The sequence below is a fragment of the Paramisgurnus dabryanus genome, chromosome 6 (genome assembly GCF_030506205.2).
Source record: "Paramisgurnus dabryanus chromosome 6, PD_genome_1.1, whole genome shotgun sequence".
Classification (NCBI taxonomy): Eukaryota; Metazoa; Chordata; class Actinopteri; order Cypriniformes; family Cobitidae; genus Paramisgurnus; species Paramisgurnus dabryanus.
The window spans coordinates 30854550-30880370 of NC_133342.1; the positions used below are offsets into that span (position 1 = coordinate 30854550).

The 25821-nt window shown below is 36.8% G+C and overlaps 1 protein-coding gene across 1 annotated transcript in view; it reads right to left on the reverse strand.

Moving 5' to 3' along the window:
* b4galt2 (UDP-Gal:betaGlcNAc beta 1,4- galactosyltransferase, polypeptide 2) overlaps positions 1 to 25821 on the reverse strand; it is a 160058-nt gene that overhangs the window by 42386 nt on the left and 91851 nt on the right. Inside the window, exon 4 of the mRNA XM_065276589.1 lies at positions 3277 to 3464. Within this exon, the coding sequence (XP_065132661.1) occupies positions 3277 to 3464 (188 nt within the window). The remainder of the gene's footprint in view (positions 1 to 3276; positions 3465 to 25821) is intronic.

Sequence of the window (25821 nt, forward strand, 5' to 3'; positions counted from 1 at the left end):
GATAATTTCAAGAGCACGTGTTTGTCCTCGGGTTCCCCCAACACATCAGGATTTCTGATCGCGATCGGGGCGCCTCCGACGTTCTTCCGATCAGGTTCGGACACTCTAAACACACCTTACACCAAGGGAAAATCTGATAAGATAATCTGTAGAACCATCAAGATAATCCGGATATAGATTGTCGGAAGGGGGGAAATCAGCCCAAAATCAGCCAGATTATCTTTGGTGTGTACCCAGCATAAATCGATAATCCATAGCATCAGCCAATCAGTTTTTATTACTCATTTTACCAAGTCTTGCGCAAACAGCTATAGACGTTTCTATTGGACGCACGCACATTGTCGCGGTTAATTTCCAATTTGTAATTATGTATTGGTCTGGCTAGTGGCTTAAGTGATCTCTAAAACAAACAGCTCGTTGAAAATAAAATGTTTTGGTTTGCTAAAGACGAGAGGAGAGTGCGAGCAAGAATCACTGCTGTGCAGAAAGGTTTGGCAGGCAGGCAAGAATTTAATGAGCTGAAGCTAATATTGTATACATTAATTTTACACATTAACATTAGCTCAGTGTAATTGATACGGGTTATATATATATATATATATATATATATATATATATATACTGTATATATATATATATATATATATATATATATATATATATATATACTGTATATATATATATATATATATGTATATATATATATATATATATATATATATATATATATATATATATATATATATATATATATTGTATATATATATATATATATATATATATATATATATATATATATATATATATATATATATATATATATATATATATATATATATATATATATATATATATATATACTGTATATATATATATATATATATATATATATATATATATATACAGTATATATATATATATATATATATATATATATACAAAGGTACTTACTTGTCATTTATTTCACTGGTTATCAAAAATAAACTGCCCTTAAAAGGACTCTGTTGTTATTGATTCTATGTGGAAGTCTACCGGAAGTTGCATTTAGTCCACAAAAGCCATTTATATATATATATATATATATATATATATATACTGTATATATATATATATATATATATATATATATATATATACAGTATATATATATATATATATATATATATATATACAAAGGTACTTACTTGTCATTTATTTCACTGGTTATCAAAAATAAACTGCCCTTAAAAGGACTCTGTTGTTATTGATTCTATGTGGAAGTCTACCGGAAGTTGCATTTAGTCCACAAAAGCCATTTAGTTATATAGTTACTGCTGAAACGTCTATATTATAAGGTAATGAAAACATATTATTAATGCTCAATTGATAGAGTAAGGTCACGGTAAACACATAATAATTGATATATATCTTCAATGCATTTTAAGTTGATTTAGATTAAAGAGTCTGCCAAAATCCATCAATGTAAATGCAACCTAAAGTAAGAGGGGCGCATGAATGGGAATTCGCCCAAAGTTTTAGACCCAAGACAGTTGGCAGAAGCTATAGATTACTGGTAATTATGTTGTAAATAGTGTTCAGCTTCTTGCACAGATCAGTCGATATGCTTTAAAAGACCTTAATATATTATCAGAAGCAATAAGGAAAACATTTTGTGTTGCTTATATCTACTTTATAAACCTTTAAAGACAGTACCTAAGCATTTTATGTTACAGCTAAATATATCTTTACTGTTCTACTGAAGAAACATGTCACATATGGCGCTTTTCCATTGCATAGTACCCCACGGTTTGGTTTGGGTCGATACTTTTTTAGTACAACCACGGTCAGGGTTCCAAGCGACCCAAGCTGCTATCAAAATGTGACGCGAAAACCCCGTAGATCACTGATTGGTCTTAGAGAATCGTCACTACCAACGTCATCGCTTTAATGTGAAAGATTAGCTTTACACTCATGCTAGCTTGTGCTGTCGCATAAACCTGTTGTGATCTGTGCTTTGCTGTAAGTTCCCAAACTCTTTTATTGATGAAAAACATCCACAGGTTAAGAATCAAGAACACCATACCAGTTTTTTTCCAGACTTGCAGTTTGTGACGGCACATTCGCGACGCGCACGTCCGCATAAATGCTTAAATGCAACTTAAATGAGGCTCAGCGGAGCGCGTTGACTAACACCATGGGTGTTTGTACAGAAACTGTCTGGTAGTGATAAAAGCGATGTGTAAACATCTATTCTTATTTTGTGGCTGACTGAGAAATAAATGAATGTATGGGAATGTACAACGACGCTCTCATTTGTATGATGTAACAGCAGTAGGCAGCGCAAATATAACAACACGCCTATAATCCCTCCTACTCCAAAATGTTACTAAACTCGATGGAAAAGCTAACCAAGCCAAAGTAAGGTGAGCTGACCCAACCTGCCCCAAACCGTGGGGCACAATGCAATGGAAATGCGACATTATAGATGGACTGAGAATTTGAACAAAATTTTTATTTTTGGTTAAACTAATGACTAGAGATCTTTTGACCATGTGTATTAGAATACTAACATATATGCCGGCCACGGCTGCAGAAATATATGGCACTAAGAAATATACTTTTGATATATTGTACAGTGCCCTTCATAAGTACAGTTTTGGGACAATAGAGGCAAAATTGCTCAGTTTGCTGTGGAGTCAAGAAATGTCTAGGTGAGTACAGAATGTCACATTTTATTTTTACATTTTTTATAATTAAATGTTAACAAAATATGACATTCTGTACTGTTGCCTCATATTCATCTTACAAATATTTGCAAACAGAGCGATTTTGTCTTACTGTCCTAATACTAATGTAGGGCACTATAATATAATGTAGCCAGATTTAAAGCTGCAAATGGCACAGTATCATCAAACATCTTCACTAGTAGAAAAAAATACAATGAATCATCTGAACAAACACCCCTCAAGCTTTGAGTCTATTCTTTACAAAGGAGCAGAAAAGAGAGACATACCATCTATTGATATATATGTAAATACCAACAAATGCAGTCCTGCATATTTGTAATAACCTCTGGCAAAACCGCATTTCAACAAGGATATTAAATTCATATAAAAACATGAGCTGATTTTATTTCATTACATTTCCAGCCTTGGCTTTGAATGGGGTTTTTATTATTCGTGTATCATAAGGGAAACAGGATAATGAAAGTGAGATAAAATAATACATCCATTCATTATATAATCCCTCAAAAGGTTGCTGCATGTTGCAATTGCTCATAAATATTTGACGTGTTACCTAAAGCCGAATTTGTCCATGGCAATGGCAAAATGGCGGGGCTGGTCGTAACAGTGGTAGAGGTTCCGGTCGTCCATGGGAATCAGATCCACATCGCTGAAAATAAAGCAGTCGTATTCTGCGTCCTTCACAGCCTCTGTGTATCCAACATTAAGAAGCTTGGCCCGGTTGAAGGTGTCCTCCCCAAGCTGAAACACAACAGAGAAAAACGAACAAATCACTTGCTGGAATGACAATAGAGCTTGGTGCAATAAAACCCTACATTTAAAGAGAATGGGAAATGGGATACTATGTAATGGCTCAACACTGTGTGGTGTTTGAACTAATAATCCGGTGTGACAATAATCCCATGTAATCCTGTAATACCTGAAATTTGTCCCAGTAATCCAATGGTGTGAACTACCGTCACAAATCCACTACCTGTTCAGCATAATTCCAGTAAATCTGCACTACAAAAGCATTACCAAAATGATTAAATGATGCACATTACTGTACATGAATTTCACATCAGCTGCAAAACCACAACGACAAACAGATGCACTACCGCATTGATCAAAAAGAGAAGCATCTCTCAACCAAACCTTTAAGATTTAATAAGCAGTGAATTATTTTACAGTTTTTCAGGACACTGACAAAAAGTGAAGAAAACAAAATGAAGTGACTTCTCGCTTCAATCAATATTTATTTTAACTTTAATTCTCAGAAGCCCACGGGAAAAGACGCTTCAATATAACGGAGACAAAGAAAAATAGAAAAAGACTCGCTTTAGGAGCGGCAGAGTAGACAATATCTTAAAAGAAGTCAAATGGCTTTTTTCTTCAGTGTGCTCATTAAACATTATTGGGCTCATTTTTACTTGCTTAATAAGATTTATTCACCGTGAGACAGCAGGCAGTTCAGATACAAGCCTGCAGATCTGGTAATCACACACATCAATAGAAATGGCAGGAAGGCGCTCATGATTTAGCCTCTCTTATCCAAGAAACCAGTCCACCAAAACAGTGAAAATGTGGACAGATTAGAAACAGATGGTTTTGGGGAAAAGTATCATTATAAAGAAAAAAAAGAAAGCAGGCAGTGATTTGAAAGATTCAGTTGTGAGGTGCTTGCATGGTTATTTATGTAGCAGGTGTAAGATCCTCCCATCATTAGCCAACTTGCACCTGTTCGAAATCATTAACCTCAACAGGGACAATGGCTCATCTGGGTAGTGTTATGGTGCATTCAAGTCATGTCGTAATCGGATATCGCATTATTATGAAATGAACGAGTATGAAAGCAACCACGATGTAGTAAAGCGAGTGGGAAACTCGATTATTTGAGCCTGGAGTTTATGAGTTGGAGGCGTCTCAGTGAGAAACATGGTGTAACATAATATGCCGTCTGTACAGAATATGAAAGCAATGACTGTAATATAACAATAACTGTATACAGTCACGGTTTACAGTGGCTTCATAAATGAATTAAAAACAAGCAAAAAACATCTGATGCACATTCTTTGTTCTATATTTTCTGTTAGGTAATATTAAAGGATTAGTCCATTTTCTTAAAAAAGATCCAGATAATTTACTAACACCATGTCATCCAAAATGTTGATGTCTTTCTTTGTTCAGTCGAGAAGAAATTATGTTTTTTGAGGAAAACATTCCAGGATTTTTCTCATTTTAATGGACTTTAATGGACCCCAACACTTAACACGTAACCTCACGTAATTGTGTAATGATGTAGAAAGGTCACAATTTGCACATTTGCGAACCATTTTAAACAATTAACTGACACAAAGACATTAATTAGTATAATTCGACATACAACAACGTCAGAACGGTCCTCTTTCTCCACACTTGTAAACACTGGGGCATAGTTTCGCATACATCATCTGTGACCTCCTGACGTGATGAGGTATTGCGTGAGGTCGCTCTGGCGCGTCACATGAACGGAGGAAGACGAGAAGTTGTGGTTTAAGAGTGCATATTTCTTATTTTTCTTACAATTGTTTCGCTAGATAAGACCCTTATGCCTCGTTTGAAATCGTTTAGAGCAGTGGTTTTCAAACTGGGGGCCGCGAGATGGTGCCAGGGGGGCCCCAGTTTTATGACATTTTATGAAATACATTAATTTATCATGTTTTCTGTGTAATTAAACTTAAAGAAAAATAAGGCTACTAACCAAAAGCACTACTTTTTTGTATAATTCAATGTTTTTTTATTAAAATGTTGAGTTTTAGAACAGTTTTTGTCACAAATTTTCTTTGGGGGGCTGCGAAGGAATGCACCGTACACAAGGGGGGTCACACGCTTTTCATGATTTTCACCAAAGTTTAATGCCTTCCAGAAAATGTTCTTCTTTAAATATATAAACATACAATATACCAAATGAAAGAACAGACCCTCTGCTTTCAAACAAAAAAAACCCGTTTCATCCTACCTTCAGTGGTTCTTTTGTAATCAGCTTTTGAATATGGGTAGGTTTCTGCAAAAACACCACATTTTTGTGACGGACTTTTCATAGAGATCCCATTCAGAGCGATCTTTAAAACAGACACGGACATGCAGCCGCTTGCCATAGGGCAATACTTCCGGGTTTAAAAAGTTGCGGAAGGGGAAGCGTTTTCTCTTAATTGACGAGATATCTTGTCAATGGCGGTGAAAGAGTTAAAGTCTATTAAAATGAGAAAAATCCTGGAATTTTTCCTCAAAAAAACATAATTTCTTCTGGACTGAGCAAAGAAAGACATCAACATTTTGGATGACATGCTGGTGAGTAAATTATCTGGATTTTTTTTTTTTTAAGAAAATTGACTTATCCTTTAACAAACCTTTAAACTGTATTTTCATGTAATTAATTAAAGGTGCCAAATAATAGCAATAGGTTGGCCAGGGGACGTGGCCGGGGGCATGGCAATTAAAATATTTGTATTTAAAACACTCAAATTTCTAATTTTGAAAAGACTATGACAGAAAATGAACACAGATTATTAATGAATTAAATGTTTTTACCTCTAACGGGAATAACTGCCTGTTGAAGTGAAACTAAAGGGTTAATTAACACAAACTAAAGCAGATGTTGTAGAATGTCTGGCGAAACGATGATAGATGGCGCAAAAATTGTAAAAACTGATTATTTCCCGCTATTAATTACATTATCTTAAAGGAGTGTAACTACTGTAGCATGTAAATAAAGCACATAAATAAAGTGAGCAAGAACGCTCAACAATTATATCGAATCAACAGGCACGTGAAACCTAGCTAGCAGGTTGCTCAAACAACAAAATCACCAGCTAACTTACTTTAAAATTGCAAGAACTATACACTAATACAATAACAGGATTAAATAAACCCAAAACACAAGTCCACTTACAGTTCTCATGGACACGTGTTTTATCAACTGACTGTCCTCCAGACATGACGGACGTCTTTATCTCATTTCGTCCGTGTGGCGCGCGTGCACGCTCGCAGTGTGAAGTGTGTCCAAGCTATTCGCAGAGATGCAAGGGATGCCCTTTGTGGCAACAATGTTTTTTCAACGACCTAGTTAAGGCGGTAGGGTTGCCCAGCTTAGGTGGGCCGCCTGAACTGAAAAGTGCTGCGGAAAACCCTGCCATAATGTTGCACCACATCATATATTGATCATGCCATATTACATACCATCTCATACTGTATCCCATATTGTACCACACCAAATCATATATCATATTAGGTATTGTATCATATCACGCAACGCATAATATACATCGTATCTTGTACTATATTATATCATTTTAGACTGTTGTCACAAGCATGATGTCTGCATACATTGTCATTGTGAACAAATGTGCCACAACTGATGCCATATACAGATAATGGCTAAAAGCTTTAAATGCATCTCGTCCGATCAAAAGTATATTTTAGAAACATAATATGTTGATATATATGATATATATGAAACATATATATTTTAGAAATATAATATATCAATGACACACTCTATAAAAAGGCAAACTTAGCCAAAAGCAAAATGCATCTCCTCTGAAAGTTATTCGTAATTGTGCCCAATGAGGCAGATGGAAATAATTCCCGTGCTCAGTAAATAAAACCGGCTTCTTCTATCCATCAGCACGACGGGTTTGTTTCTCACCCCAGACTTGCTGAGGTCTGCAAGTCATCGGCCCTCGGCCAGAATCAACTTATAAGCTTATCACTGCAATGTCGCTTGCTCAATACTTGCCCTCTGAGAAGCAATTAGCCCTATTTTTTAATCTGATGATCGCACCGATAGCTAATCACAACCCTGCGCTTGCTCCGAGTCATGATGCAGGATCCCTACAGCGACACACTCGAGACCAAGCAGGGGAACCTGACCGGACCCTGTTGCCATGGAGACGGATTAGGACCAGGGCTCATCCTGAGAGATTGCATTGTGCACTTTCTTGTGCAGGTAAGCCTGCATTATCAACCCCCAGCAGGCTGACCATATGATCCAGCGAGCTATTGATGCCAGACCTGGGGGCTAGAGTAGAAAAGTGAACCAGATCGACCTGAGTCATAGTGCGTTCAGAAGAGAGATAGAAAGAGGGACAGAATAAAGAGCAGAAAAAGGAAGCTTTGTTTTCACGAACATGAACAAACTAATAAAACATCCTGAAACACAAGCATTGATCTGGATGATGCTCTTATTCAAAGCAGCTATAAGTGCAGGTACTTCAATGCCCATTTTCCAAGGCAAGCAAGCTCCCTGCGGGACTCAAACATAGCAACCTCATACCCCAAAAACTGATTATGGGTGCACTCTTTACAGGGATGTAACACGTACAGAAGACACAGGCTGACATACGAAATCCGAAGCTGTTTAACTTCTGACCTATTTTCCTGCTCACTGCTATCAATTTCTAAAATAACAGCTCTCAAAAGAAAGGCTGTGTTAAGCATTACGCTCGGAGCAAATGCCTGACGTTTCACTGCTGAACAGCCGCATCGGGATGGAGATCACTGCTAACGGACAGCTGAAAGTTGTGCTGATACAGTAGCTTTGATTTAAAAAGAGATTTCCCTCATTACTGTTTCTTACTGTCTGTACTATCACAAGGCTCAATTAAAAAGCTGCTTTTGACATCCATTTATGTTTTATCAGTTGCTGTACGCACAAGGATGAGGCAGCGATGGCGTCCAGCCAGGCAAAGTAATTTACAGTAACGAAAGAGTGGCTATCAAAAGCCAGCTTATAGACAAACCCCGGCTATTCCTGAGAATTCAATTTAAATTTGTCTCCATTGCATCAATAGGCTGGCATCACAAAGATTAGTATGGAAAGCAGGCAGATAAAATGAGATATAGACCTGTAGGCCCTATTGCTGTCAGATAGATTCATTAGGGTTGATCAGATCAATCTCTACTTCTTTTTTGGCTCACTCTCTGTCTGTCTCTCTCTCTTTCTCTACCTTTCCTTTTACTTTGTTTTCTTCAATTCTTACCTTCATGTCTTCCTTTTTTGTTTCTCTTCCTTTCATTTCTATTTTTCCTTATTGTCTGCCATTCTTGATTTTCTAATTTACTTCCTTTCTTTTCTGATTCTCTACTTTCCCTCTATCCTTCCTTTTCTATTTTCCTTTCTTGTTTTCTACTTTCCAATTTTCCTTCCATCCTTTTTTACAGTTTTCCATCTTTCCCCATCCTACCAGTTTTCTTTTCTGTATTTTCCTTCTTTCCCTCCATCTGACCTTTACGTTTTTTTTCTTCCAATCATTTGTATTTTTCATTCTTTACATACATCCTTGATTTTTAATTTTTCTTTCTTTCTTTTGTATTTTCCCTTTTCCCCTTCATCCTTCATTTTTTATTTTCCAATTTCCCTTCATCCTTAATTTTTTAATTTTCCTTCTTTCCCTCCATCCTTTTTTCCTATTTTCCTTCTTTACAGTACATCCATTAGTTATTTTTCTTTCCTCCTTTCTATTATTTTTCCATCTTTCCCTCCATCCTTTCTTCATGCTTTCTTTTTTTCCCCCTATTTTCCTTCTTTACAGTACATCCATTAGTTATTTTTTCTTTCCTCCTTTCTTTTACTTTACCTTCTTTCCCTCCAACCTTCCTTTTCTATTTCACCTCCATCCTTTATTTTCCAGTTTTCCCATCCTTCCTGTTTTCTCTCCTTTGTTTTCCTTCTTTCCCTCCATCTGACCTTTCTGTATCTCTTCCTATAATTTATGTTTTTTATGCTTTTCTATTTTCATTTATTTCTTTTGTATTTTCCCTTCATCCTTCCCTTTTTATTTTACTATTTTTCCTCCATTCTTAATTTTCTATGTTTCCTTCTTTCCCTCAATCATTTCTTCATGCTTCCGGTTTGTTTTCTATATCCTTCTTTACAATCCCTCCATCAGTTCTTTTTTCTTTCCTCCTTTTTTTACCTTCTTTCCCTCAATCATTCCTTTTCTATTTACCTTACTTTGTTTTATTTTCCTTCTTTCCCTCCATCCTACGTTTTCAATTTTTCTATTTTCCCTCCATCCTTCATTTCTAGATTTTCTTTTACCTTCCATCCTTCCTTGATGATTTCACTTTTTTTTCTATTTTCCTTCTTTACCTCCATCAGTCTTTTCTTTCATTCTTACTTTCTTTTACTTTTCTTTCTTCCCCTCTATCCTTAGTTCTATTTTCCCTTCTTGTTTTTAATTTTCCTCCATCCTTCATTTTCTAGTTTTCGTTATTTCCTCCTTCCTGTTTTCTTTCCTTTGATTCCTATTTTTCTTTCTTCCCTCCATCTGACCTTTTCTGTTTCTCTTCTTTTCATTTCTATTTCCTTCTTTGCTTTTCTGTTTCCCTTCCTTTCTTTAATATTTTCCATCTTTCCCCCATCCTTAACTTTCCCTCAATCCCTAATTTTTTCATTTTTCCATCTTTCCATTCATTCTTCCTTCATGGTTTCAATTTGTTTTCTATTTTCCTTCTTACCTTACCAGTCCTTTTCTATCTTCCTTTCTTTTCTTTTGTCCTTCTTCCCTTACATCCTTACTTTTATATTTTCCTTTCTTGTCATTTATTTTTCTAATTCCCTCCATCCATCAATTTCAGTTTTCCATCTTTCCCTCCACCTGTCCTCTTCTGTTTTCCCTTCCTTCTATTTTCCCTCCATCCCTCATTTTCCCATCTTTCCATCCATCCTTCCTTCATGCTTTCAATTTGTTTTCTATTTTCCTTCTTCACCTTATCAGTCCTTTTTTCTTTCTTCCTTTCTTTTCATTTGTCCCTCTTCCCTTCCATCCTCACCTTATATTTTCCTTTCGTGTCGTCTATTTTTCTGATTCCCCTCATCCATCAATTTCAGTTATCCATCCTTCCCTCCATCTGTCCTCTTCTGTTTTCCTTCCTTCCTTTCATCTTTCCCTTCTTCCTTCCCTTTCTACTTTCCTTTCTTTTACTCCTACAGCATTTCCTCTCTTTTCATCCCTTGCTTCTTTTTCTACCTCCCAGGTAGATTCGGATAGATATTTGTTATAGATATGCACTATAGAGAGATAAAGTGAAAATATTTATAGAGCTTAAAAAAGGTTATTGTTATTTTCCAATGAATTATTGCCATTCTATCAGCGCACCACTTAAATATATATTATCACTGGGCCTGTCATCATCCTTGGAGAAAATTATTAGTGCCAGCTCTACTCGAATAAGCAATGCTCGTGGCCGCACTCACGTCTGGCTGCCTGACATTAAATCCATATGATATTCTAAGGCTCACAGGTAATTTGGAATTTCCTATTATAAACAAATCACTCGATCAATGCATGAGGCTGACTTCCCTCACCGAGTTTGGCAAGGTTAGACATTTGCATAAACAGCATGAACCATGATTTCTGGATAGAGCCAATTGAACAGTGCCGGTCACAGTTGCCAAGAATTGGCCTGTGATCAAATTCATCAAACATCTGCAAATCAAATGCCTCGGTTAGAAACACTTTCCCATTTACTTTTGTGCAAACTGAAATAGCTTGAATCAAAAATGACCTGGAGTGCATAAAAACCAAACATGTTTATTATAAATTTATTTCCTGAAAATCAAACCCATGCCCATGGTGTTGCCAGTGCCATTCTTTACCAATTTTGGAGATCTCTAACTTCCATTGGGTGCTATCGGTTGAGTCTTCTGGTGTTTCTTTTATTCGTCCTATCATACATGCAGTCAGTTAAATAACTGAGTTCTTGAGTTATACTTGCAGGCACATGAGAACTTTCTTCTTCAAGAAACGGTCCTCTGTGTACCAAGCATAACAAGGACATGCTAATTTCATTTTGATGTGCTGGTATCAGTCCAGTGGTTTAGGATACACGGCATGTTTCTCTCCTTCTTTTATCGCTTATTCCGTGCAACGCTTCCACCACAGGGAACTCATGCAAGAATTCGCAAAGCACAACAGGACACAATTAATCATCCTGTGCTAACAGAGCACACGCGTGTCCAGACTTATTTTCTATCCCCTCTGTGTTTTGGTGCCGTTGTGAACTGTAAGGCACATGATAAATTAGTAAGCATGACAATACTACAAGGCGAGAACTGCCAAAAGTCTTGTTTAAGAATAAATCCACTGTGAATTCTTTAACACCCTGCCTTCATTTCTTCAAATCCTAAGTGGAAAAGTGGAAAAGTGTACAGCGTACCGCAGGTCTTTGTAGGGAAGTGCCCTTGGAAAACGAAAATTCAATTGGAAGCTTGTCTTAGTATGCAGTGTTATACTCTGTATGAAAAACATTGAACATGTTTAGTCTGTAAAAAACGAACGCCAACAAATGGCAACCAGGTGCTACACTGATACGACAAAAGCAAGACATGATGCAATGGCCATCTGATACTGTATACAACAACTGTGCAGACAGTGCAAACAGAAACTCTGACTCGACTACACAAAATAAACAAAATACGCATCAGCAGCTCAACTTGCTGACAAGTGATTTTCATAGTTAAACCTTAAAAACACAGACAAATACCTATCTGGGGGATACATTTAAACAGACTTGATTTTGTGAAAGAAGGCTCAGGTTAAGTCAAGATGTGGGTGAGCATGAGATGAATGCTAATATGATGTAATAATGTTGCTGGCCTTATTTTTACTAATCTGCTATCGAGGCTTGTAGAAAAAACAGGGTCGTGGACATCAGCAGGTGATTAATATATTCTCAGCTGTCAACTGCTATTGAATTCAGATACGTTTCAGCATATGAAGAGCCTCCATAAATCAGGCTTTGAAATAAATGTGTTACAGGTATAACAGTGGGAGATAGGGGGGTGTTATATCAGCGCTCAGACTTTTCTTTGACAAGCAAGCGTTCAGATGTTGGGGGAAGAGGAATTTCAAAGACGTGATTTAAGTGCACAATGTGAACCGTGAAAATGTCAAATGTATTAAATCAACTGGGCTACATTTACAGCTGAAGGCTGCCAATGGATAAAGGCCCTTGTTGTGTGACTTCATTGCACCTTTTTAGCTTTCTGTACGGGTACAGCGTGTCTCCTCAAAAAGTATAACCATTTGAAAGTCCATGTAAAGTCTGATATGAAAGGTGCATTGTGTAACTTTTAAAAGAAACTCTTGACAGAAATGCAATATAATATACATAACTATATTATTAGTGTGGTGTATAAAGACCTTACATAATAAATTGTATTGTTTTTATTACCTAAGAATGAGCTGTTTTTATCTACATACATGGTCGCATGTTTGTCCTGTGACAGCTACCGTAGCTTCTCATTGCGTTTCGAAATTGAGGTTGGTTGCAATTCGCAATCTCTCCCCTAGATGCTGCTAAAAACACATAATTTACTTTTAAATGTGTTCTCAGTTTGTCACCCCATAGAAAAAAAGTTATATTAACCACCCAACCAAATTTGAATGATAAACAAAATCAATAATCGTTATGAATAAAATAGGGCTGCATGACGATTAATCGCGATTAATATTGTTTTCTTTCTTAACTCTTTCACCGCCATTGACGAGATATCTCGTCAATTAAGAGAAAACGCTTCCCCGCCAATGACGAGATTTTCTGTCTTTCCGCAATACCGCTATTATCCACTTCCGCAACTTATACAACCCGGAAGTAGTGCCTCACGTGAAAGAGAAAGAACTCTGTGTATGTTTTAAAGATCGCTCTGCATCTGATCTCTATCAAAAGTCCTTTGCAAAAATGGAATTATCTCAGCTTTTTGCTGTGTTTTTGAAGAAACCTACCCATGTTTGAGAGGAGATTACAAGAGAACTAATGAAGGTAGGATGAAACGGTTTTTTTGTTTGAAAGCAGAGGGTCTGTTCTTTCATCCGATATATTGTTTTTTTATATATTTAAAGAAGAACATTTTCTGGAAGGCATTAAACTTTTGTGAAAATCATGAAAAATGCTGGCGCTGGCTGGCAACTTTTTAAAAAAATGCTGGCGGGGAAAGAGTTAAAGTTATACATGCATGTGTGTTTATTTACATATACATAATTATTATACACAGCACACAAACATATATGATGTAAATAAAAACTTTTATTCTGCAAACGATTAATCGCGATTAATCGTTATGATTGTCCAATAAGTTATCAAAATCTTGGAGAAACAGGCAGGATTCGCTGCTCTCAAATAATGAGGGGTTGTCCGCTGTCTGCACTGAAACCACCCCAACTCACAGGATAGCTCCTGTGTGTCTCTTAAGTTTCTAATACCGCTACAACCTAAATGGATGGTTATGATTGTGTTAGAGGCGGGGCCATGCTCGGTAGCTCGATGACGCACTGGAGCCACCGAGCATGGCCCCGCCTCTAACACAATCATTAACATCCATGAATAATCCTGAACACAGAAATGTGGAAAAACTCTTTAACACAATTCAGTACTACATATAGGGCCCTATAAAATCAGTTTTATTTTTTCCCAAATTCCGTTTAATTTTTTTCCCAAATTTCGTTTTGTTCATTAAATTTTTGGCAATTATTTTTTTACCCTTTAGTGTTATTTTAGTCATAAAAAGAGTGTGCCTTTAATGTTAATGATTAAAATGTAACATTTTTTCACATTCCCTGTTTGCAGTAGGGCTGGTAAAAACGGGCTAACACGATTACTTAATGACTGTGAAAAAACATGCATATACACACACACAATTCAATGCATTATTTAGTGTTTTTGAAGAAGGCTACACGTGTCAAAGCAATAGTGCTTTCAGAAGTTCCTTAAACGGGAGGGGGTGTGTCGCCCAGATTTGCTTCCCCGGTCTGCATTTCCCCCAGACATACGTTCTTCTCCCACACAAAAACAGAATTTTATTCAAAATGTGTATAATTCCGCGTTAACACTAGATTCCGTGTTTATTTGCCAATTCTGCGATTCCGTCCACGATTCCGTGATCGCGGAAATTATAGGGCCCTATACATAGTTCACATAGTCTTTGTGTTTCAGCAATACATTTCCAACATTTATAATGTGTTTAGAAACTATTCTCTGAAATGACATCACATGGACTTTAAATAGTCAAATAGTCAAATTGTACAAAAAACTTTTTTTAAGTTAATGTCTGTAATGGAATTAATCCAGTAGATGGATATGTGGATTATTGGTGGTGGAGGGATGCTTGAAGAACTGTCCCAGATGTGAGCAAGTATTTTCAACTCCGATATAAAATACTGTATCAAAACTCCATAAGCATACGCATATTACGCCTCTTAAAAAGACTGACTTGATATAAACTATTACCAAGTTCGAGCCTGCAAGGAAAGTCTGAGAACTCCAGTATACTTAAGTGCAAATGTCAAGACACAGAAAGTCCGTGCTCAGGACACTGTGTCCTAATCTCCATGTACCGCCTTGAGCAATCCAGCGTACGGACTTCCCACACGAGCGAGGCAGTCGCTCAGTCTCTCCGTGGAGCTCAACTGTTTTTATAATCCCACTGACACCACCGAATCTCATTACGGACAAACAGCAGGTCAAGCTGAAACGCTCTCGGCTCAAGTTACCCGCTGACATTTGGAGAGAATCAAACATCAACAAAGAAGAAACTGATTGGTGGGGAGCCCTGCGTGCCACCAGTAAGATTAGTCTCCGTTCTGAGTTATGGTAAACCACTTCAGCAGCTCTGGATGAATGGGTTTTATCGCCGAAGTGTTAACACTGGACACAATCTGACCAGTCTCCTGTATGAGACCCACTGGTGTGTGCTGGCTTGTGTATGATCCGCCCTACGTCCCCTCCCCAGGGACCCTCCAGAAGCGTTACATTGTCTTTTATAATGTGTTTAACAAAAAGCTAGAACCTCGTCCACAATTGTAAATCTAATAAGTGAAGTGTTTGTAGCCATAATCGTGAGCATGCTAAATGGGTTATGATTGTTTATGTGTGGCATGTGTGAGAGAGAGGCATTTAAGTGTGATAAACTGCAGTATTTCACAACCTTTTGTTTCAGGATCCGACACATCGGTAATTCTCGAGTAACTCTTCATCCATACCGAGTCACAAATGGAAATCATTCATTATATGAAAGTGGCCATTTTTACGATAAATTACTTTTAAACAAAAACAGTAGATGCTGTGCATGAATAAAGATTCACTATAGCTTGACTTCTAGGATTGTTTGTCTTTCACAAACCAAACATATTAAAAGTTTAAACTGGACATTCGTGGAAGAAAATCTGTCTTCTTGTCTCTGCTCTTCTCTCTCTCACCCACTTGTATATAATATAATATAAGGGTATATATTTAGTCAGAATGTGTATTCCCTGAAGATCGAATCCATGACCCTGTGTACTGCAAATGCATTGAGCTACAGGACCACTTCAAATGAATCCCGAAGAACAGAGAGGAGATGAATGAAAGCGGGAATAGAGATGTAGTCTGTTGAAATCTATTGAAGTTAGCACAGCTACAGTACAATGGCCACAGCGCTGTGCCGAATCAAAATTCTGTCTGAGTGCACGAGCATGTTGCCCCATGAGGCTCAGCTGGAATACAACCAATTGCATTTCAAAACCTCTTCACATTATCTCCCTAAACATCTGCCCCAATGCCTCCATGTGTTCAGAAACAAGGGGAAGCATTTGATTAATGATTCGGAGTCACTCTCCTGAATTGTTAAACACATCTGCATCAGCAGCTTTGTTTCACAGTACGGATATCTGACCTGAATCTGCATGTAAATCACTTGATGCTCAACGAAAGACTGGGTACTGATGCAAATGCAAATAGTTTCAGCATTATTAAAAATGTCAATGTCATGAATATTTAAGACTTGTTGCTTACATCAGAGAAATTGGCAAGGAAATACTTATTGGCATTTAAGTAACCCGCTTCGAAATCATTAACATTTCTCATCCTTATGTGACGAGCTCTAAGATGTGAACAGTATCTGGAAAAAGCTAAACGCTATCATTGTCATTCATGTAAATAAAGGACTCTTTGCTCATAAGCAAGCAGTACTGCATATATGTTTTTTTGAGCTGAAAATACAATGTGACCTATCATGCTAAAAATACTCCTGTCAGTGACTCCTAAGGGCACACAAAAGCATAGCCCTTCACCAAAGACTACCGTTGTGACATTTCAAGCCCACAGAAAATATAAAGTTAATTTAATCCTTTAAAAGCCTAATGGACCAATCCAAGGAGTAAATCTGAAGTAGGGATGCAGTTTCAGTCATAGATGTAGAAGATTAATTAATGTATTAACATCTAAATGCTATGCAACTGTCATACATCACTATACTGTACTTGGATTTTCTGCATCCACAGTTAAATATAAAATATAGCTGGAAGCAACAATTAGGGGTCAAGCCAAAAAACGGCACAGAAGAAAGTAAAGTTGAGTTCGGATGCGCGGTTTAAAGATCCTAGGAAAATCTCTTGATTTCAGACAAATTATTATAACATTTATCAGCAAAAAAAGCTGTGTTCTCATTCAGTGAAATCTCTCCCTCTCTTCTTGAGGAGCATTGACAACTAGAACACTGAAGTAAACGTATGTGGTGCTTGCAGTGGCAATACTCAGCTCACAAAACGTTACAGTGGTGTTAATGAGTCAAACGAGCCCAACCCCATGTCTCTACGATGTTCTGATGCAGAGGAATAGCTCTTGCAAAAACAGTTCATAAGGTATTCTCATTGGTTGCTAGGGAGTGAATTAGCATGAACCAATGAAAATACTCCAAGCCATTAAAGGATTGATTCATGATGACTCAAGGTTTTAGTTGTACGGTAACAGTAATGTTAGGCAAAAATACCATATTTCTATCTCAAAACCACTAGGTGGCGCAATGACAAAATTGTGCATGCAACCTTAGTTCATAACTGTGTTGCATCTAGTTAGTTTTATGACTATACACTTTAGTTTAGTGAAGAAACAGTTGTATGACCATAAGATTGCTTGATTTCAAAGGTTTTGTTCAATTATAAGGCCAACTAGTGATGCAAGCATACATTTTTTTGTGTAGCCTCAGACTGTGGTCGTATATCACCATATCAAATATGGTGAAAAAATCTCTTTTCATTGCACTATTTATTTTTAAAAACACTAAATTTGGAGGTAATTTATTATTTTTTTGCAATTTTCGGCCATTTCTGATGGAAATTTTAATATAACGCCAATATAGTTTTTTGTTCAGAAGGTAATGTTCTTCCTATGGTGTTTTCGAGTCGACCATAAGGCGAATTTTGGCATGTTTGATATCGTTGGACTCGCCAACTATTCAGGAGTACAATCAAGTCCCGTAAAAGTCAAGTCCAGCTAAAGTTATAAGCATGTACAACATTCGTCTGACCACTAGGTGGCACTGTGACGAAACTCTGCATGCCCCCTCAGATCCTGACTGGCATCACAACTACCAAGTGTCGCGTCAATAGACATAAGATTGTCGAAGATACAGACTAAAACCTGTTTTTTTGCACTCTACGTTAAATTTGTTGACGCGCTATACGACAACGGATTGGTTTATCGAAATTCTTCTAATAACTTTTTGCCGTGAGTGTCTCTAGATGGTACATAGCAATTTTCGTGGCAATCGGGGAAAAGCTCTAGGACAAGTTCGCAAAATAATGTTTTACGAATAATTCAAAATGGCGGGAAATTATGTCATAGGGTCCAATCGAATCGTCTTGAGCCAAGGAATCAGAAGAAACAAGAATTTTGTGTTTAGGACTTACGGGTCAGAAAATTATAAGCAAAAGCATACGTGCAAATTTGGACTGTTGGTGGCGCTAACGGGTTTTAGATAAAGACTCAAAATTTGCTGTGGAGACTTTTTGGACAGTCCTTTAAAAGTATGCCAAATTTCATAACTTTCCTATGTACGCTGCTTTGGGCTGCCAAAGACTGCAATGGCGAAAGAAGAAGAAGAAAACGGAACAATAATAAGAAAACTAACGGATACAATAGGGGTCTTCGCCCATTTGGGCTTGACCCCTAAAAACACTATATTGCCAAAAGTTTTGCGACACCTGCCTTTACATGCACATGAACCTGAATGAAATCCCATTCTTAATGGGTTTAATATGGAGTTGTCCCACCCTTTAAAGCTATAACAGCTTCAAATCTTCTTGAAAGACTTTCTACAAGGTTTTAGGAGTGTGTCTATGCAATCTAATCAAACCATGGCCTGTTTTATTTGGGCAATCTATTGGCCTTAAATTGGTCATATTTGTGGATTCCGCTGTTTGGTTCAGATTCTATTGGGGTGGGGAGTGTTTGTTTAGGTGATTTCAAATATCAACATGAGCTTTCAGAGATTATTCACCTCGCTTTTAAGAAAATACGATCATCCAAAAATGTACTTCTAATGCAAAGATTTAAAACACAATCAGTTCCATTGTGGACAGATCAACAGAAAGTCCACTGTCAAAAGTCCACAGTGGGTGTCAGTGAAGCCGCTAAAAAAAATAAGAGACCACTCAAGATTATTTTCAGTTTTTCTAAATGTACTATTTACAGGTATGTGTTTAGGTATGTGTTTTTGTCTCATTCTGCCAACTACCGACAACACTTCTGCCAATTCCTAATAAAAATAATGTTTTTTACCAGTTTACTGAAAATAGAAATTTTATGGAATAACCCTAATTTTTAATCTCATGGGTCTTGGCATGCTCTCAATCTTTTTCATTGCTTTCGGGTGACTTTATAGTCACTCCAGAGGTTTGCTTCTAATGGAATTCAACAGACACTCGACTGAAATGGTCATAATACATCAAGAAATTATGATTAAAGGCACCACTGGAGTGGTCTTTTAATTTTTTCCGCGGCTGTATGGGTGCTCCTGCAACAACCAATCATTATTAGCTTGAATTTTACAGGTTTTCCCAAAGCTGATTTCAGAAGTGCTCCACTTAAAACTAGATGATATTCTGACAGAGACTTAAATGTTTAAATACGATGTAGGACCTTGGTTAATCTAACTGGGGTTATAATTGGACTGCCTCCACACCTGACCTCAATTTCTCACTACATATAAGGTCAAGATTTAGCGGGACAACGTCTCTCTGCCTGGATTTCTCAACTGCAATCTATAGCATAAAATGACGAAAGGACCTGGAGAGGAAAAAAAGTGAGGAAAGATCAATTATAATTTTGCATTTACATTGCATTTAATAATTTCGATTTTTTTATATAAATTTGATAATTTTTAAAGTATTTTTGGCTTTTTCTACAAATGAAGAGATTCGTTCCAAAACGAGATAACTCAATCAAACTGAAGTTGATTTGTTTTGAATTATGCCTTCATAAGTAAAAAATACAGCTACCTAGCACAATAAAACAAAATAAAAACATGATAACATAAGTAAGAAATAATTGACAACAGGCTGTTGAATTATAAGAAAATAATGCACACCCAAGGTGGTAATGTGGCAGGACACGGTTGTGCATTATTTTCAAATAATTTAAAGGACTGGAGTCCATTATTTCTCTTATACTACGGTTACCACAAACATTGGTGCCTATTTTTAAGACATTTGACAAGTGGTGTGCGGTTTACTGAAAAATTATCAACACCCATGGAACATTTCTCAGCCAATCAGAATAAAGATTTCAACAGCCCTGTGGTATAATAATAAACACGTTTGGGTAATATAAAGACAATTATTTTACTGAAACATTACATTAACCTGTTGGTTGTGATTCAGATTAGGGAAGCACCGATACAAAATTTCTGTGTGGATACAATATTCTTTTACTTAAAGGAATAGTCTACCCTTTTGCCATATTAAACTATGTTATTACCTCAACTTAGACGAATTAATACATATCTATCTTTTTCAATGCGTGCACTGTACAGCGCGTCGTGAATGTGTTAGCATTTAGCCTAGCCCCATTCATTTCTATGGTACCAAACAGGGAAGCCACCAAACACTTCCGTGTTTTCCCTATTTAAAGACTGTTACATGAGGAGTTATACCAGTAAGTATGGTGCCACAAAATAAAACTTTTTTTGGTACCATAGGAATGAATGGGGCTAGGCTAAATGCTAACACATTCACAACGCGCTGTACAGTGCACGCATTTAAAATAGATAGGTATGTATTTATTCGTCTAGGTTGAGGTAATAACATAGTTTAATATGGCAAAAGGGTAAACTATTCCTTTAAAATGTCATTTACCGATTACCGAAAGATGCAGTAAGTTTTGCTTTTTACTTCTTGTTTAAGATAAAAATCCTGCAGTTCTGTTGTAACCACGCAAAGAATGCAAGTCCTGATGCTTTTTTCTGTCCCTTTTGATTGCCAGGATTTAATCTGCCCTGATCATTGTCTGTTTTTAAACAATCAGCCGAGGTCAAAACGTGAAAAAAATGCTTTTATCTGCCAACACCGATTATTAGGCGGATGGATCGGTGCATGCTTAATTCAAATATTCATTTACTGTACCATGCAAATACAGTAAAGCAGCTTGTTTTTGCTTTTGTGCACTAATGTGGTACAATAAAATAATATCAATACAATTTAAAAGAAAAATTACATTATAAAAAGCACAATAAAATATATTATAAATGAACCAAGCAGCGCACCAGGTTTACAAAAGCAGATTTATTCTTATCTGTCAGCCCTTCTGAGAATTACATTAATGCTCATAAACTGCTGTCAAAACAGCAATTATTTAAATGAGCGCCAGACAGGGCGGGTGAGCAATTAAAGAATTAGACTTAAATTATTTCAATGGTCTTTAGTCTGTCACTGCTAATAGAATTGTGCATTGAAACGGCAGTGTGTTTTGGATGAGAATTCCTGATTTGTGTTGCATATGCATTTAACTTTAATTGCAAATCCCATTAGCCTTAAAAACGGTGCATTACACTGGCAATTTGATAAACAGATGGCATGACTCCCTACCTCACATCTACCAAGGCACTCCGCCCTGAATAAGGGAAAACATCATTACTTTCACTTAGCAGCCTTTACCAGCTAAAATGAACCAATTACCAAAAACAATGCTTTATCATATTTCTGTTCGTCCTTAAGAGTAAAACAGCAAAATAATCGTTTGCTTACAAATCTGCAATGTGTTGTGTTTGCCTTGAAATACTCTTTATATAAGCTCTTTCGTGCTACTAAATGTACAGTGAAAATATCTGGAATATATACTACTTTAAAAAGAAAACACCAGAAACTTTTTACAACATTACAGTCAGCATTGTGCAAACCTATATCTATTATTAATGCACTCTTAGAGTTCAACATTCGTTGAGAAGATAATCAAAGTTTCCCACCAGCCAAAGTCAGAAACTTTTTGATGGGTTCTGCCTTTAGCCCCCCATACAGCAATAAACTGGTAAGAGATGTACAAGGTGCCAAATGTTCAAGGTGAACACGTAACAAAGTGTAAACAGCAGCCGGTAGTGGCAAGCATGATAGGCAAGTAGAGTAAAGATCATAAATGATGGATTAAGCCTGCCACATGAGGTCTGATGGCAAAGAGCCCCACCTGTTTGAGACCAACACAATGAAATATCTTCCTTGTCTTTGTGCTTTTAGGTTAGTACCCATGGACAGCCTGGGTAGGGTTAAGGAATTGTTTCAGTGTAGCAGCTGAAACTCACACCATGACTTGGCTAGGCACACAGGCAGGTGCTCGAACAGCTACAGCAGTGGTCAAGGTGCCAATGTGAAAGTGACATATTTGCCAATGCATAGTAACCCATGCTTGAAATGTGACCTTTGCATTTAACCCATCCATTGAATAGTGAACACACGCACTGTAAGTCATGAACACACACACACATCCAGAGGGGTGGGCAGCTATCAGTGCAGTGCCCGGGGAGCAATTGGGTTATGGTGCCTTGCCACAGTCGCAACCTACCATTCGTGATCCTCGAATTGGCAACTCTCGGGTCACAAGCCTGACACTCTTTTCACTAGGTTACAACTGAGCCTATCCCCTTTTTTAAGGTCTGGACTGTCTCTCAGTATCAGACAGTATGCTCACAGATGACAAACAGTCCATTCACTGACAGCCTGATGCAGTCTCCCTGGTCCAAAGGTTTTATTACAGACAATTAGGCTCGCTCCTAAGCTGCAGTGCGAGAGTGCTACAAACCGAGCCCCATTTTCGTGTTCACTATAGACAGACACATTTTTAGTGTTTGTATGGAGATGGTAGAATTTTATGGTTTTATTATCTATTTACAATCAATGTATAATTAATCTGCACCTACACTAAATGTGAAAACAAAATAAATGTTTGGTCACTCACTATATATAAATGAACATATTCACCACGGCCCTGTTGAATGCACAACAATAATGGCGTCACTTTGAATACACACAGAATCCTAGTTTTCCTCATCTACTTGGTACTTCGTAATCAACAAACAAACAAAAACAAAATAATAGTTTTGATGGCATTAATAAACCTGTGGTGGTTTTCTGTGACGGGGAAGAAACGTAAGCCATCGAATAATTTACGTGAGAGGCACTCGGGAGATGGAAAAATGCCGGCTGTTGCTTGTTCTGAAACGACAGAATCAAGCTTCTGTCATGCTAACACATTGACCCCAGAGAATCTTATGAAAAACTTTCCATTATTTTACTTGAAGTGTACTTGAAAATCGAGCAGGACCAAAACATTTTACAGCTGATCGCTGTCAAAAAAGTTCAGCGACGACGTCCCAAGAATGACAGCAGCAATGACAGTGTTTTTAATATGACAAAGTAAGTGTTTTGATTAATGCCATTAATGTTTCTTTTTTTAAATCAGTGTGTACAACTAGTCAACTAAATGAATATAACATGGCAAAGATGAATGCACATTTTTATATTGACTCAATAGATTTATAGCATTTTGAAAAAAAAAAACTTGTCATGGATTTGTTGCATTTTGCGGAAAAAATAATCAGTTTTTATAATAAATCTTGAAAATCAAATTATGGATTTGAATTTGTAATGTTATTATAACCTTAAGATGCTATGTGAAAGTTTGAAACAGAAAATAGTGGTTTTCATCTTGCCACTTTCTTGCTATAGAAAACACAATTTTACCAAAATTAGTCATAATTGATTTATTGCATTTTGGAACCAAACTCTTCATATATACAGCCATGGAAAAAAATCAAGAGACCGCTCCGGTTTTGCCTTTAATCATCATTTCTACATGAATTGTAACCATTTCAGTCCAGTGTTTGTTGAATTGAACAAAAGCAAACCTCAGGAGTGACAAAGTCATGCAACAGCAATATAAAAAACTGCAAGGCACATGAAAAATGCGATTAAAAATCAGGGTTATTCCATCAAATATTCACTTTTGAACTATTCGAAAATGTAAAAACATTAGTTTTGTGTTGTTGAATAATGCATTTGAATTGGTTTTCTTTGCAGTATTCAAGATCTGAATAAACTGCATCATTTTTGTTTCAATTTCCATTTTAAGTAAATAAATGTAAATAAAAATGTTTAGTAATTTGACTGAAATGTTGTTGGTATATTTTGACAATTTTTTCCTATTACAATTTTAAGTAAATAAATGTAAATAAAAAACAAAAAATTCTTAGGAATTTGACTGAAATGTTGTTGGTAGTTGACGGAATGAAACAAAAATGATAATTTTACTAAAAACATAAACGTATAAATAGAAATCTAGAAAAACTAAAAATAATTTTAATTTTATATATAAACTTTCTCCTGAGTCTTATTGTTTAAATACAATGTTCAGGTTGTTGCATTCACCAAGACTGAAGATATAAAAATCGCCCAGCCCTTGAAACCGAATGAAAAGCACTATTTCGCAACAAGCCCAGATGTCCTTGTTTGTTTCATTTTCACTGAGAGACAGAATTTGCTTTCAGTTTAAAGAAAGTGTATCCTTGAAAAAAAACATACTATATATAAAATCAGAAGAATGAACATTTCAAACTGTATCTCCAGAGAAACATGAGCTATACAGTACAGACTAAAGCTGAAAGCCGTGCATTATAGATGCTGAGCAATGCACACCACAAAAGTAAATGGGGAACATAACTAATATGGGGAACATTTGACAATCTTACACTGTCGAGATGGCATATTGATTGTGTTGGCCTGATACCCGGTGCCAAACCTCAAACACAAACCCTGTTGCGGAGTGAGGATGCAACATTACATCATGAAAATCTTTTTCTCTAGGATCTTTATATACCAAATTCCCCAGTAAGCTTTCAGAGAATCCAAACTTGAACAACCTTCAATAATTGTGTTTTTTGTCTCTAGGTCCCAGATTGGGGTTGGAGGCGCTGTAATAGCTGAACATGGTGGATGAATTCGCAAACTGTGAAACAACTAAAGAATATTACAAAAGCCATTAAGCAATGCCCAAAGCGGACACAAAGCTCAGACAACATCAGCATGCCTCGGCACGCAGCTGGTCCTAGTGATGCTTAGCCCTCAGAGACGGACCCAGAACAACTACAGCCACTAAATTACATTAATATCACAAATTGGAGTCAGGAGTAACAGATAGCCATAGAAAATGAATAACCACTTTTGCCAAGTTTTAATGAAATTTGTCCGTGCCATGCAAATTAGTCTCTGGTTGTCCTATTAAAAAACGCATGATTTGAGAAAGTAATATTTAATACAATAACACACGCGAACTGAGCAATACAATCATGTTCACACAATTCATTAAGATAAATACCAAGGTCTGGCGATTTTTTTAATTAAATTAAGATTTTCATCACCACAATGAAACAAATGAGCAATTTCAATGAGTGCTACAAAACGGCAGTGTATAAAGGACGAACAAAAATCTGAGGCATTCACCATCAAAAAAATTAAAGCTGCTCTTGCATCAGAGGCAAAGAAGGTTGTTTTCACACCTAGTTCGTTTGAGCCCTCCAAACGCTCTCGGAGCAGTTCAGGGTGTATATGTGAACATACCAAGTGATCTTAGACCCCCCTAAAAGGACCCAAAAGTGAACCGAACTCAGACTACGTCTGGAGGTGGTCTGAGTACGGTTCGCTTTTGGGTTCTTTTGTGGTTCGATTTATTTTTGAGATGTGAAACCAATGAGGTCCTGGTCCACTTCGAGTGTCGTTTCGACATTGTATCAAAATAAACTGCTGCACAGAAAGCTGGGGTCTGAGTTCTTATGAAGTTG